This window comes from Pseudopipra pipra, chromosome 4, assembly GCF_036250125.1.
Source record: "Pseudopipra pipra isolate bDixPip1 chromosome 4, bDixPip1.hap1, whole genome shotgun sequence".
NCBI classification, from domain to species: Eukaryota; Metazoa; Chordata; class Aves; order Passeriformes; family Pipridae; genus Pseudopipra; species Pseudopipra pipra.
The window spans coordinates 741,245-753,758 of record NC_087552.1 but is presented as its reverse complement, the minus strand read 5'-3'; the positions used below and the strand labels follow the sequence as shown (position 1 = coordinate 753,758).

Sequence of the window (12,514 nt, the reverse complement as noted above, 5' to 3'; positions counted from 1 at the left end):
CTGTACAGTGATGGGCTGGCTCATGAGGAGAACACGTGGATGGAGCAGTGTGCAGGTACAACACTGCTGGGGCTGCTGGAGAGATGGGTGGCATTTATAATCCTTCCCCTGTGCTGTATACCCAGCTGTTCTGTTAAAGATTACAGAATAAATGCTAACTACACACACAGTGGGGTCTTTTCAGAAAGTTTAGACCCTCAGAGTCACTTCAGTTTATTGTGTTTGTTTCTTGAGCCTTTACAAGCCTCAGCTTGTACTTGCTGCTGTGTATTCCACTGGAAAGAATAAATGCAGTACACACTGTGGTACTATTTCGGTTCTGTAGCATTTAAGCCACATTGGTGCCAAATGTCCCTTTAAAACGTGTGGTGAATGACAGGAATTCCTGTGACAGTAGCTCAAAATGCCCAATAGGGACAAGCCAGAGAGGCTTCTGTATTTGTGAGCAACTGGGTCCTGAGGCCAACAGCAGTGAGAGGCTGCAGTACCCATGGATCTGTTTTTGGATGATGGGCTGATAATCATGTTGAATCAAAGTGTACAGGGAATGTATAAAAAAATTATAAGTAACACCTGCCATTTTCTAGTGGGAAGCTTTTCACTGCCCTTTGACCAGCTCATTAGAACTTGGGTTGAATCTTTGCAGGATCCTGTTACTGAAATGCATTCTCCCCCTCCACCTCAGGTACCTGAAAGAGAAGAGCCTGATACGGCAACACCTTCGCAGTCGAACTGTCAGAAAAACAGAGACCACGGTTTGATGGGAACGGCCCCTTGGGAACAGCCCCCTGGGTGTGCTGCGTGGTTCTGGGGGCTGGGACTGAGGAGCCCTTCAAGCTCAGGGTGTGCAGGGTGAGGGAGTTTCTCCTGAGCATTAGACAGCCGAAACTGCCCCCACTGCTGCAGCGCTGGGATGCGGGTTGGAACCACCTAAGGAGATGCACTACATCCCCCAAACAACAGATGCTGAATCTGGCTTGGAACTTAGGGAAAAATATGCCCTGAAAAGCCCGAGGCTTTAAACCCTGCTGATGTACAACACGTTACCAAGAGGCTGGCATAGGAAAAATACTGCAATAACCACTGTCTTCATAGAAAATATGCACATTAAGTATATGGTTATCCCTCTATTAGAGAAATGTGGAATTGTACTAGCAGAAAGCTTTTCAGTAGAGGCAAGTGGCAGAAAGTATTTATGTATTTAAGACAGCAGGTAGGATTTTCACTTACCTTATAAAATATCCATGCGAGATGCCTGAAATCCCACTGGCTTCATGTTGGTAGAGGCTGAACTTGCTTAAGCTTTGAGCTACAGTTAGAAAAACATAATTGGCAGCCTCCCACGTACAAGCTGCTCAGCCCTTAACCATGAGAGGGTGTTTATCCCTGAAATACCTTGTGAAATGCAAAAGAAGAACTGTCACTGAACACAGGTGGGTCCTGGAAGGCATCTCAGTAGTTTTTGCTGCTGTAGTAAGTGATTCTGTGGTTCTTCCAGTGTTTTCTGTTTGGAAGGGAATGGAGAAGTGCTCAGGGAGAGGCTGAATGTCATAGCCAGGGAGGGTTGGGCTCGTGGCCTCCCCATGGATGCCGTTTGGGTCCAGCCTGGCCCCAGGTAGGGCACAGCAGCCAATGCCAGGCCCTGTCTGGTTGAGCTGTGTTGGATATTGGAGCTCAAATTACAGAGGTGCAAATAAAATAAATTGTGTGCAGTTGATGTTCCTCCTGCATTAGCCGGTTGTTTTTACCTGGTATCTGTGACTTACCTCAGCTGCCTTTGCCTTGTGCAGGTAACAAATAGCGAGGGAAGAAATGAATGAGAGGAATGTCTTGTCTACAGATCATGTGGAATAAATCAAATTATAAAACTTTACACTGCGTGAGATCGTGGTACTGGGATGTGAATTCAAAAAATGAAGGTCAATGTGCTGATTGAAACCACTCCAGCTGGGGCAAGGGGGTACAGTTTATAATCCTACCTAGGAAAATGTTAGGGGCAAGGGAGCACAGAGAGGAGAAATAAAAATAATTCAGCAGTTAAGATGTAGGGATTAAGTAATAGCTGCCTTAGAGCTGCAAATAAAAGTTCCTTGAAGCAGCAGAGTGTGCACCCAAGTGGAAATGTTGGAATATTAAATATTCGTGATTTCTTGCACAGCCCATATGGAAAAGAGGAGGTGTTTTCAAGCAGGTTCTCCAACCCTCTGTGTACGTCCACACTTCCTAAAATGAGCTATTTTTGCCACCATCTGATGTTCAAGACTTGAATACTGTTTATTTCCCTTATCCTGCTGAATTGGGACTGAAAACTGCTGGAAGACAGCTCTGGAACATGGCACAGACCAGGTGCAGTCACCCGGGATTTGAGGGTGAGTGAAATCAGGCTGTGACTGTTGTGGGGTTGGTTCTCTGTGAGTGCAGTGCTGTCCAAATGAACCATTTCTGACAAACACAAGAGCGGGGAAAGAATTTATTCCAGATTATTGTGGGACATTCGTGGTAACACAGCAATGACACATGGGTGACAGAGGAAGTGGGGGTCCCTCTTGCATTTGGGCCCGAAGCCATTAATCACAGAGACAGTCATTAAAAGGCTTGTATCTTACCTGAGATCTTACATTTCCCTGCTGACCAGGTGTTTCAGCAGTCCCTGTCCTGTCCTTTTTGGGACATTTTTCTTATTTTTTTTTCTCTCTCACGTTATTTGAGATGCCAGAGATAATATTTTTCTCTGTTTAAAGGTAACTTTACAGCGCTCCTGAGCAGCCCATATTGGTGAGTGCATATGCTGTAGTTCAAGGCCAGTGTAATAAAAATGCAAAAATAATTATTCAGTGATTAAGTTAGAATGGTTACAGGCCGATTTTCTTAATTTGATCTCATTTGCACTTATGCTTTATAAGCTTAAGATTTAAAATGCCTTTGTTTTGGTCTGTGACTATTTGGGGTAATAAAATAAGATTGCATACCAGGAGATGGTGGCCACAGTCAAACCCTGAATTTTCATCACTTAACTGATTGTTTTGGTGGAATTACTTAAGGGCATGCAGCCTCCCTCTAGATTAACCTGGCTTTCAGACACTTGGTTTGGTTTAAATGCTCCCTGTGCAGTTTGTGTCACTTCCTGTCATCCAACGAGGACCTTCCCATGGGCTGGGCAGCTCCTTATGCTGACAGCATTTTCTCACTCCTTTTGATAAGTTCTGGACCCTGGAAAAAAGGAAGATCCGTGTGAGCAGTAGTGTCAGGAGGGCGCTTGATGTGTTCGTGACACGTTCAGTGAGGTGGCAGCAGCAGGTCCTGTCCTACAACCTCGGCAAGGTGGGCACTACACTATGTGCAGAGCACAGATACATTTATCACTGTGCAGGATGCATTTTGCTTTTGCTGCTCACCTCAGGTGGCCTTAGATTTGCCATTTGTTGGAAAAATACTAAAATACAGTTCTGGTTGGAATAGTTGGTAGAATCTTTTTGCCTGTGCTGTTCAGGTGTATCCAGAGGTGGGCATTTCTTTATTAATAAAAGAAAATTTTCTGTATTTTATCTTTTAAAGCAAAGACTTATGAAAAGAGAGAACAAGGCTTAAGGGTCAAGGATGGTTTGTTAAAGTTCAGTTAAGGAATACAGCAAAGAGGGGGAGGTGAGAAGTAGGGAAAAGCAGATTTTCTGCAGGGTAAAGAGGAGCCAGAGCAGCTCTGGAGTATGAAGCTGAGTGAGCTGAAACAGCACTGGGAAGGCAAGAGAGAAACTGAGGCAGGGAGATAAACAGGGAAAAGGCTTTGACCGAAAACCTGAATATACCCTTTCTCTCCCTGTTGCCGAGGAACTGTGGCTGGAAAGAGAAGCGGTACCTCTTTGAGGAAACAGGCCTCGGGGTCGGCCTCTCTGCAGCACCGTTCCCTCATGGCAGTGAAGGCGGCCGTGACGGAGCCCAGCTGCTCGGGGCTGATCTGCGGCTTGTACTTGAGGAGGGTGACCAGCATCCTGCAGGAGAGCAGAGCTCTGGGAAGTGGGAGGGGAGCACGCACTCCCAGAGCTTCCCTCCACCCCAGGCCTGCAAACCCCCCTTCTGGTCCCACCCGCTGCCTTCCCACAGCTTTTCATCCTTGTTCACCACCCAGACATGGATTTCTGGCCGGGAGCAAAGCGGTGCCCCGTTCCCCTGTGAAATGAAACATTGGTGCCCGGTTTTGGGGTGTTCCAAAGGAGAAGGCGGGACAGTGGGCAAGGGGAAGGTGAGCAGTGCCAGGGGTAACAGCAAACCAGCATGTCTTACTCCTGCTTCCTGTGCTGTAACTTCTCCTCTTCCGAGGTGCACAGGTCTCCATGGAAAGCAAACAGGCCCGGAGTCAGTGCTAAGGGCACATAACTCTCATCGATCTCCAGTTTGCCTATGCAGGGCCTCCTGAAGGCATAGGAGCTGCTGCAGCAGCGGCAAACTCCGGGGTTTATGGGATCAGCCAGGTGTCTCCTACAGATTTCCCCAAGCACGAGATCCAGCTTTGCCAAGAGAATGAAGAAAACAATGTTATGTTACTTTTTCATGTTCAAAAATCCCTGAAATGCACATTGCTCACAGCGAAGTTAGGAAAAGAGGAATTTAAGTTAGGCCTGGTTTGTAGGATAGAGAACACTTGATATTTTTACTTAATGCTGACTTCTGTCAGTGCAGAGCCAGCTGGGATTTTTTGCAAATGAACATTTATATGCGGTTTTAGGGACCAGCAGCAGAATTTCTGGCAGAGTTTCAGCAAAAAGTAGGACCCAGATACCAAAGGGAAGCACTCACGTGTTCCTCAGCACAAGGCAGCAGCTTGTCCTGGCCCAGCTGGCAGCATTTGGAGCCGATGGTTGTCATTTCCTTGGTGAATTTGATCAGCTCCGCCGATGTCAGCTGAGGCATCTTCTTGGTGAAACTCATGAGGAGCCTGAAATGACAGATTTTGTCATGTTGGTGGTTTTGTTTCACCAGGCAGTACTGAGCAGCCTCTGCCTTCCCTGTGGAATGCTCCAGCCAAGCCCCATGAAACACTCCTTAGTGTAAGGACAGGACTAAGCCTGGTGTTTCTGAGTCCTGTTTGTGTGAAGCCATGTTGCAGTAGTGCCTTTAGCCTGGCCTGTGTGAGCCGTGTGGCATTGCCCCAGGACTGTGCCCAGTGGGAGCAGGGTAAGGAAGCGCAGGAAAAAGTAATACTCGTTTTGGAAATAGTAATCTCCTTTCTCCTTGTAAATGTCACAGCTTGTCCTCATGACACTCTGCGTTTCGTAGATATGTTTCCTCAGTTCTTCCTCCTGAAAAAAAAAAAGAATGAATTTGAGGAAGGGGAATGCGGAATGTCCTGAGTATCTACAGCTGTCTCTCACCTGATATGGACCCCCTGGTTCTAATGCCATTTCTGTCTGAAACCCCTGTAAACTGCCTGAATGTGGTAAAATGTCCACGTCCGTTCCCCATGACCTGGAAGGCCGTGTCTGAGACACCGGGCAGCTCCTGACTTCAGGTATGATAGGGCCACTGTCCTGATCTCAGACAGTGACCATAAGCATTTTTACATCTGGGAGAGGGAACTGGCACTGCTCAGGAGCAGGGCCCACAGAAGTGTTAGCTCCATCCGTTTCCCTCTATCTCCATCTGTCCATGTTAAATTGCTTCTCCATTAAAGATTGCACAGGCTCTGTGGTGCTTTTTCCACTTGGGAATCAGTCAGGCTTTGCAGGATTTGCTGGGATTGTTACAGGAGCTGTGACTCTGGAGGTGGAGCAGGGATGTTGGCATTTTAGTCACAGTGTGACATGCCTGACCCCCTCCACGTGCTGTGAGGAGCCTGAGGACCCAGCAGCACCCACCCCTCTGCTGCGGCAGCCACTGGGAGCCCCGGGCCTGCAGCACTCCCGCAGCAGGTCCTCGTAGCCTTTGCCAATCCTGAGAAGCATCTGGGCGGAAAATTCCGGGTGTCTCCTGGAATATTCATACAGAAACCTGCAATATGAGGAAGATCAGGAATTAGGGAGAAGCCAAAACAGCTGCCCTTGGGTGGGAAGGACAGCAGGAGGATTTCAGAGTGGGTTTGTCTGGTGGAACAGGGAGGATTTCACAGAGGAAGCCCTGTGTTACCTGGCTAAGTGCATGTCTTTTTCCTGGGCGAAACGTTCACATATTCCTTTGTCTTCAATGAACTCCCTGACGTGGGGGGACAGGCCTGCAGGTTTGTCATCGTTTTCCACGTTGAGGATGCACTCGCTCCTTTGTAACAGGGGCTTCTCACAGCACTGCTGGATCCGGCTGGACAGGACGTGCTGGCTGCTGCACACGTAGCGCAGGATCTCTTCCTGGGCACGAGAAAGGGAAGCTGAAAATCTGACCCCTGCAACGACAAAGGCGTGAAATGTCTGCAGCCAGAGTGTGAAAGGGCTTTACCCTGTCCCGCATGCAGCCCAGCGTGTCCCCGCGGCAGCAGTCCTTGTGCATGTCGGCCACGGCCACCACCAGGTTGTGAACGCTCACAAAGTCAGCTTTGGGGAATCTTTGGCTTATCTGGGCAAGCTTCCTACGAGGAAGGAAAATAGTTACTGTTTATATTCACAGGGGGAGACTGTGCTAGCTATCATCGTTTTTGCGTGGAGAGGTTGTCTAGCTTTGATCACAGAGAGGTGTGGTTGGTTCAGACTTTGGGATTAGATTTTGGAATCTCTTGACAGTGATGCTGCCACACACAAATCTGAATTTCTACTCTGTCTTCCTTGTTAGATGCTACTGGTGACCTGCACATAAACAGGAGAGGGCTGGTACTCAGAGTCACTGTGGAGACACAGCTTTATTTCAAAATAATAATAAACATGGGGAAGACTCACAGAGCCTTTAAGGTCCTCTCTCCAAACTTCTTCAGGATTCCACAAGTGTGTTCCTGCCTCAGGGAATCTTCTTTTATCAGCTTCATCACCTTCGGTGCCTGGCAGAAAGAAGGTGCAGCCACAAAATTGGAAGAAAATGAAACTGAAACTACAGTGGTGACAGTTTTTAATTTTTTAAATTTTTTTAATAGTGAGAGAAAACAAGCTGAGAGCTGTACAAGTTGCAAGATGTAACTGTTGCACTTGCTGGTTAGTCACCAGCATTTATTAAGTGCTCTGTGAAAAGAAAGCAGAACCCTTCAGACAATAGCTGAGTGCTTTTAGCACAGGGGGTGCTCCAGAGCAGCCTGATTTCAGCTTGTGCTTAACAAGGGGAATTCCAGTATCAGGCTCAGATGTTGAAAAAGAAATGTTGATATATCTGCCTCGGTATCTGTGTAGCTGTAGCAAAGCTACACATTAATAACCTCAAATTCTGTGGTGGAATACCTGTCTCTGGAAGCATTCCTCCATGTGATGGGAGGGGCCTTCAGCACTTCCACAGCAGTTTTCCATCATCTCCTCATACTGCAGTGCCACAGAGAGGATTGTTGGGGCATAGAGGAAGGGATGCCTTCTGGAAACTTCATAGATAAAACTGAAACCAGAGCAAAACATCTTTAGTCTCAGGGTAAGTTGATAGCATAATTATAAAAGTAATAAGATTATAAAAGCTCCTGAAGTTATTGGTTTCCTGACATAACAAACAGCTGCACCGTGTGGTGTTTATCTTGGAAGATTCTGGTGGGGCCAACGTTTTCCTGGAAATTGAAGTCTCAAATCCTGCCAGTTCTGTCTTAGAGGCAGCACAACTCCTGCTTGGCTTCTAAGGACTAAAGAGAGGCCCTCGGTTTCAGGTGAGTCCTTTGTATAGAATACAATAAACCAGGCCAGACTGATTGTCACTGGGAGCTACAGTCAAAGCAGGAGGTGGCAGAACATGCTTTACAGAACAGCAATTACAGCTGGTTGAATTATGCAAATAATTCACATTAGAAGAAAAATCATTATGAGAGAGGCAGAACTTTCTGGTTGCTGCTGCATTTGCTGTCCCCAGCCCATAGCTGCCCCATCCAGGCAGCCAAACTGTGATTTATTACTTACTATCCTGTTACTGGCTGTCCATGCTGTGAATGGTTTCTGCAGGCAGCTTCAGCATCTGGCCTCTCCAAAGGAGAGCTGAACCCCCGTGAGGAGTTTTTCAGGGAGAGGAAGCAGTCATTTCTTTCAGGATCCTTTTTAGCACAGCAGTCAGCAGACCGGGGCAGGTTTTCCTCCTGGCATATTGTATCGAGGAAAATCCTGTCCTGTGAAAAATTAGAAGTTCACCTTTACAGAGGGGAGAAGGAGAGTCCATGAGCCAAGTGTACGTGTGCAAGGAGGTCACGTCTCTCGGTAATGGATTCGTGCCTCTGGAAGAACTCATGCCAGAGCTCTGGAATGACCAGCCAGACCTGGAAAGCATAGCTGAGCTTACCAGAGGCTTCAGGCAGTCGGGGCTGTCGGCGGCCGCTGCCGCACACCTTCTGGCCAGGGCTGTGACCCCCTCGGCCATCGCGGCCGCTCTGCCCAACGTCCCTCCTGGCACGTACTGGGCAAACAGGATCAGGGCACTGCAGGGGGAACACACAGTGTTAAACCTCTTCCTGGCCACCTACAAACTACTCACAGAGCTCTCTGGTGAGAGGCAGTGAGAGGATTTGTACCACCCCGGTCCTGCATGGGTGAGGGGTAGGTAGGGTTAGGGCTCATTCCCAGTGACACAAGACAGTGCAGTAGCAGCAAATTTGCTTTACCTCCAAAACTTACATGGCTTTAAAATTGCTCTCCTGCAGCTGAGAAAATCGCTGGCCAATGCTTGTTTTTTCCTCTGGAAAACAAGATCATTAGAATAAGAAGTGTTCACTAAATGCTGTATCAAATACCTTTTTTTTTGTAGCTCAAGTGTTTCTAGGAGGGAAAATTTCCCTTCTATACACTTCCTCTCAGTAATCCCTTCCCCTCCTGCACGCTGCAGAGATTCTCAGGGAATTAGAAGCAATACACTTGGGGCTGATCAGACCAGATTTATCCAGGTACACTTTTGCTGTACACCTTTGTCCCATAAGAAAATCCCCATGAAGAACTGTGGCCAAGCGAGCCACCAGATAACCACGTGTGCTGAGTCCAGCCAGCAGTGTTAAACAAAAAACAGAGGAAAAATACGAGATGTCCTTACCTATGTCCTGAGAAGTTCTAGGCAGGGCTTTGGCTACTCTAAGGCTCACCAATAAAATGACATAAATGATTGTTTTCCAGTCCATCCTGTCAGATTTTGGCCTGGGGTGAGTTTGCTTCATCTGTGAAAGGCAGAAAGAATTAAGGGGAGGGTGGTACTTTTATACTCTTCCAGATGATTCCTGGTTAATCAAAACCCTTTTACTGTCAGATTTCACATTAGTCCTTTGAGAATACTCCCACAATAATTAGACATGCTCAGGATGATGAACTGACCACCTTGTTGCAGAGGAAGGACCTTGAGGATTTTTTTCCCCCTGAAATTTAGACAAATAGACATTTTCTGCTTATCACACCTCACACAAGAAGTTAAACATGCTGGGCTTTTTATTGTGCACACTTATCTCTACTTAGAGATTGCTTAAAGGTGATTGCTGTGCAGAAAATGACTTTGGAACACATTAGTGACTGGAAAAATCCCAAGTTCAGCTGTTACCCTGATATTTCTGCATTCCCTCCTTGCTGTACCCATTTAAACCCTCTAAATTCAATGTCTCCAGCGCCCCTTTGGCATGCTCAGCAGGATGGGGAACTGCTTTTCACTTTCCTTGGAAAACCCCTGCCACTCTTGGGATGGCAATTGGGCTGTGTACAGTGAACATTCCTTAGCAGGAGGGAAACGTGTGGTGTTTAACTGCAAAGCAGGGTGGTGAGGATCATTTCCAGGAGAGGCCCTTCCACTTAGTGTGTTCAGTGCAATGAATGTCCTTCCAGAGGCTCTGGAGCAAAGTAGTTATTACCCCTAAGAGGGAGGAAGGAATTAAGACTTCATTCTGGGCGGTTCTTGATATTGGGAGGGGGATCTGCAGCCCAAATTTAAATGTGAAAGCTTTAAAGGAGTGCTGTTTGTAGGGGCTGCAACAGATGTTTGTTCCCAACACAACACGCTGGGAAGCAAAACCTGGGTGCCAGCTAATTGTGAGAGCATAAAATGAACCTACAGCATCTGGACTAGGAGATGTAAGAAATTCCTCAGGTTGAAACCCTTCTTCCCAGCCCCAAACTCCCCTGCACCTCCAAAGCAGAACAGCCCTGCTTTTATCTCGGTTCCAAATCCGACTGCAGCTGAAGTGGACACGGCAGAGTACAAAGGGTGACATTTACAGCCTGTCCTTGGCCCGCGTGGCCCCGGGCTGGGATGGTGTGGCCCGGAGAAGCCGGGCCGGGTGTCCAAACAAGTTATCTCAGCACAAATGGGGGTGCAGGGACCTGCTGGCTCAGCACGGGTGGGCAGGGCAGGGAATGGCTCTGCCTGCCACAGGGAGCAGGAACTGGGAAAACGTGCAGGTAACTGGGCAGCGCTGAAGTGGTTCAAGAACACTGTACTTGTGCAGGTTTGGGTACAGCTGCAGGTGTGCTTAGTCCTCCTCCTTCTCAGCTCAGACTCTACAAGGGAAAAAGGAAAGTCGGGCCATCAGAAACCAACCCAGATGGACAAAAAATATCAGCTGTGGAAAGCCACAGCCCAAAAGAGAGCCTGGGAATACAAGGACTATTACTCAGCATGGGCCCAAAAGCTCTCGAATAGTAATTTTCCAAACCACATCAACACTGAGGCTTAAGATGCTACTTTAAGTGCTGCAGCTTGGCTGCAGAGCTCTGTCTTTATGGCAGCTGGAAGACACTGTGGCACAGGAGGGAAACAGCTGAGTTCCTATGGATTGCAGACATGGGGGTGGGATCCAGGGAAATCAATTCCCTGGACACGTGGAGCCTGGACTACCAGGTGGAATTTCGCAGCCGATGGACCGAGGGCACCGCCTGGCGAATTCTGCCCAGTACTGCAGGAGGTGCAAGTACCGCCGGTTCCCCCGGTAAATGCCACCCAGAACTGCAGGCTGAGAGTGACCCCAGGGCAATTCCTGCCGAAATCTCACCGGACCTGTAGGCACAGTATCCTCAAACATTTCTCCCTGGTGAAAAGAACCTGGAACTGCAGACACGATGCCCCCAAACATCTCCCCCTCGCAAATAAGGCCAGGAACTGCAGCCACAGCGCGTCTTGAGGGCGTTCCCTGCAGGACGTTTTGGAATTCGCCGGGTGCCGCGCTCGGTTCGGGCTCCTCCCGCAATTTCGGGGGTATTTCGGGGCGGGGCGCGCTCCGCGCTCCCTTTCCCTCCGCAGCCCCCCCCCGTTTCGTCGGACAGCGCCGCGGACTTAGGTTTTTTTCTGAGCTTCAGAAAAGCACTACCCACCCTCTGCTTTTGAGCCCCAAAAGCACAGCACTTAGGTGGGTTTCTTTTTTGGAGCTGGGATAATGCAGGACTTAGCCTGAACTTCAGGGGCTGAAACTGTGGGACTTATTCTTTTTCAGAGCTTCACAAACATAGGGCTGTGCTTTTGGGACCCAAAATCCTGTTTCTAAGCGTGACTGGATCCCTCCCTGAGCAGCCCGGTCCGACCCCATCGGTGCCCGTGGCCTGTGGGCCGCTGTGGTTATTCCACGGACGCTTCCATCTCGCGTCCTTCTCTTGCAATTGCAGTCTCTCTGACAGGCCTTTGACACCCCCGGGCTTTGTTCTCGCTGTCCAGGCCGTAGGATTAGTTCTTTGTAGTGCTGAACCTTTCTCGTATTGGACGACTTGTTTTTTAGCCTCGAATGCTAATTCCAAGTGTATGGAAATCCCCCGCACTTGGGAGCTTGCAGCGCTCCGGATTAAATCTTGGCTCTATGGTGTTAAAACTGTGGTCGAGGGGCGGTGGCCGAGCAGGGCCAGCGGCGGTGCCGGACGGGGCCGGCCCGGGGGTCCCTTCCCCGCGGGGTCGCAGCCGCGGGACCCGCCCCCGCCCCGCGCGGCCCCTCCCGGCGCGCCCCGCCCGGCGTTGGGGGCTGCGGCCGCTCCCGGCGCTGCCGAGGCTGCCGGGGAGGGACCGGCCTGTGCCGGGGGCACGGGGTTCGTTCCTTGGGTTCGAGGGCGGCAGCGGGAGCGGCGCTGCGGGGCGGGACGGGCGGGAGGGGCCGGGGGAGGGCGGGGAAGCCGCGGCGGGGCCCGGGGGCTGCAGCTCTCTGGCTTCCCGACTGGCTTTGCAGACATTTGCCACCTTCAGAGGAGGCACAAATCCCCGCGGAGCTGAGCAAGGGGTGCGGGGAGCGCAGGGAGCTGGGGCGGGGCTGTGACCAGGGCAGGGTGTGCGCAGTGCCCCAAACCCGCACCCAAAACCAGCCGGAACAGCCCCAGAGCCCAGAGCGAAGCGCCGCGGGATCGCGACGGCCCCGCCCCTCGACCCGCCCAGCCCCGCCCCCTCGCTCTCGCCGGCCCGCTCGGCCCCGCCCTGCCCGCCCCCAAGAACGCCGCTGTCCCCACTCCCACCCTCGCTCCCCTTGTCCCGGGAGAGCTCCCGG

At 49.9% G+C, this 12,514-nt stretch overlaps 2 protein-coding genes across 12 annotated transcripts in view; one reads left to right on the top strand and one right to left on the bottom strand.

Annotated features, from left to right (window-relative positions):
• The window catches only part of RASSF6 (Ras association domain family member 6), a 92,664-nt gene extending 90,791 nt beyond the window's left edge, over positions 1–1,873 (top strand). For all 11 annotated transcript variants that reach the window (XM_064651334.1, XM_064651331.1, XM_064651330.1 and 8 more), the window contains one exon: positions 686–1,873. In XM_064651334.1, coding sequence (XP_064507404.1) covers positions 686–761 — 76 coding nt within the window. In that variant the 3' untranslated portion in view covers positions 762–1,873. The remainder of the gene's footprint in view (positions 1–685) is intronic.
• Positions 1,874–2,451: 578 nt separating this feature from the next.
• LOC135412580 (alpha-fetoprotein-like) lies at positions 2,452–12,329 on the bottom strand. Its single transcript, XM_064651309.1, has 15 exons — positions 10,380–12,329; positions 9,112–9,232; positions 8,703–8,763; positions 8,371–8,506; positions 7,998–8,200; positions 7,344–7,491; positions 6,855–6,952; positions 6,421–6,550; positions 6,118–6,332; positions 5,850–5,982; positions 5,197–5,294; positions 4,792–4,930; positions 4,279–4,502; positions 3,854–3,986; positions 2,452–3,210 (listed from the first exon to the last, which is right to left on the bottom strand). The coding sequence occupies exons 2-15, from the start codon at positions 9,230–9,232 to the stop codon at positions 3,166–3,168; spliced, it is 1,884 nt and encodes a 627-aa protein (XP_064507379.1). The 5' UTR covers positions 10,380–12,329; the 3' UTR covers positions 2,452–3,165.
• Between the last annotated feature and the right edge of the window lie 185 nt (positions 12,330–12,514).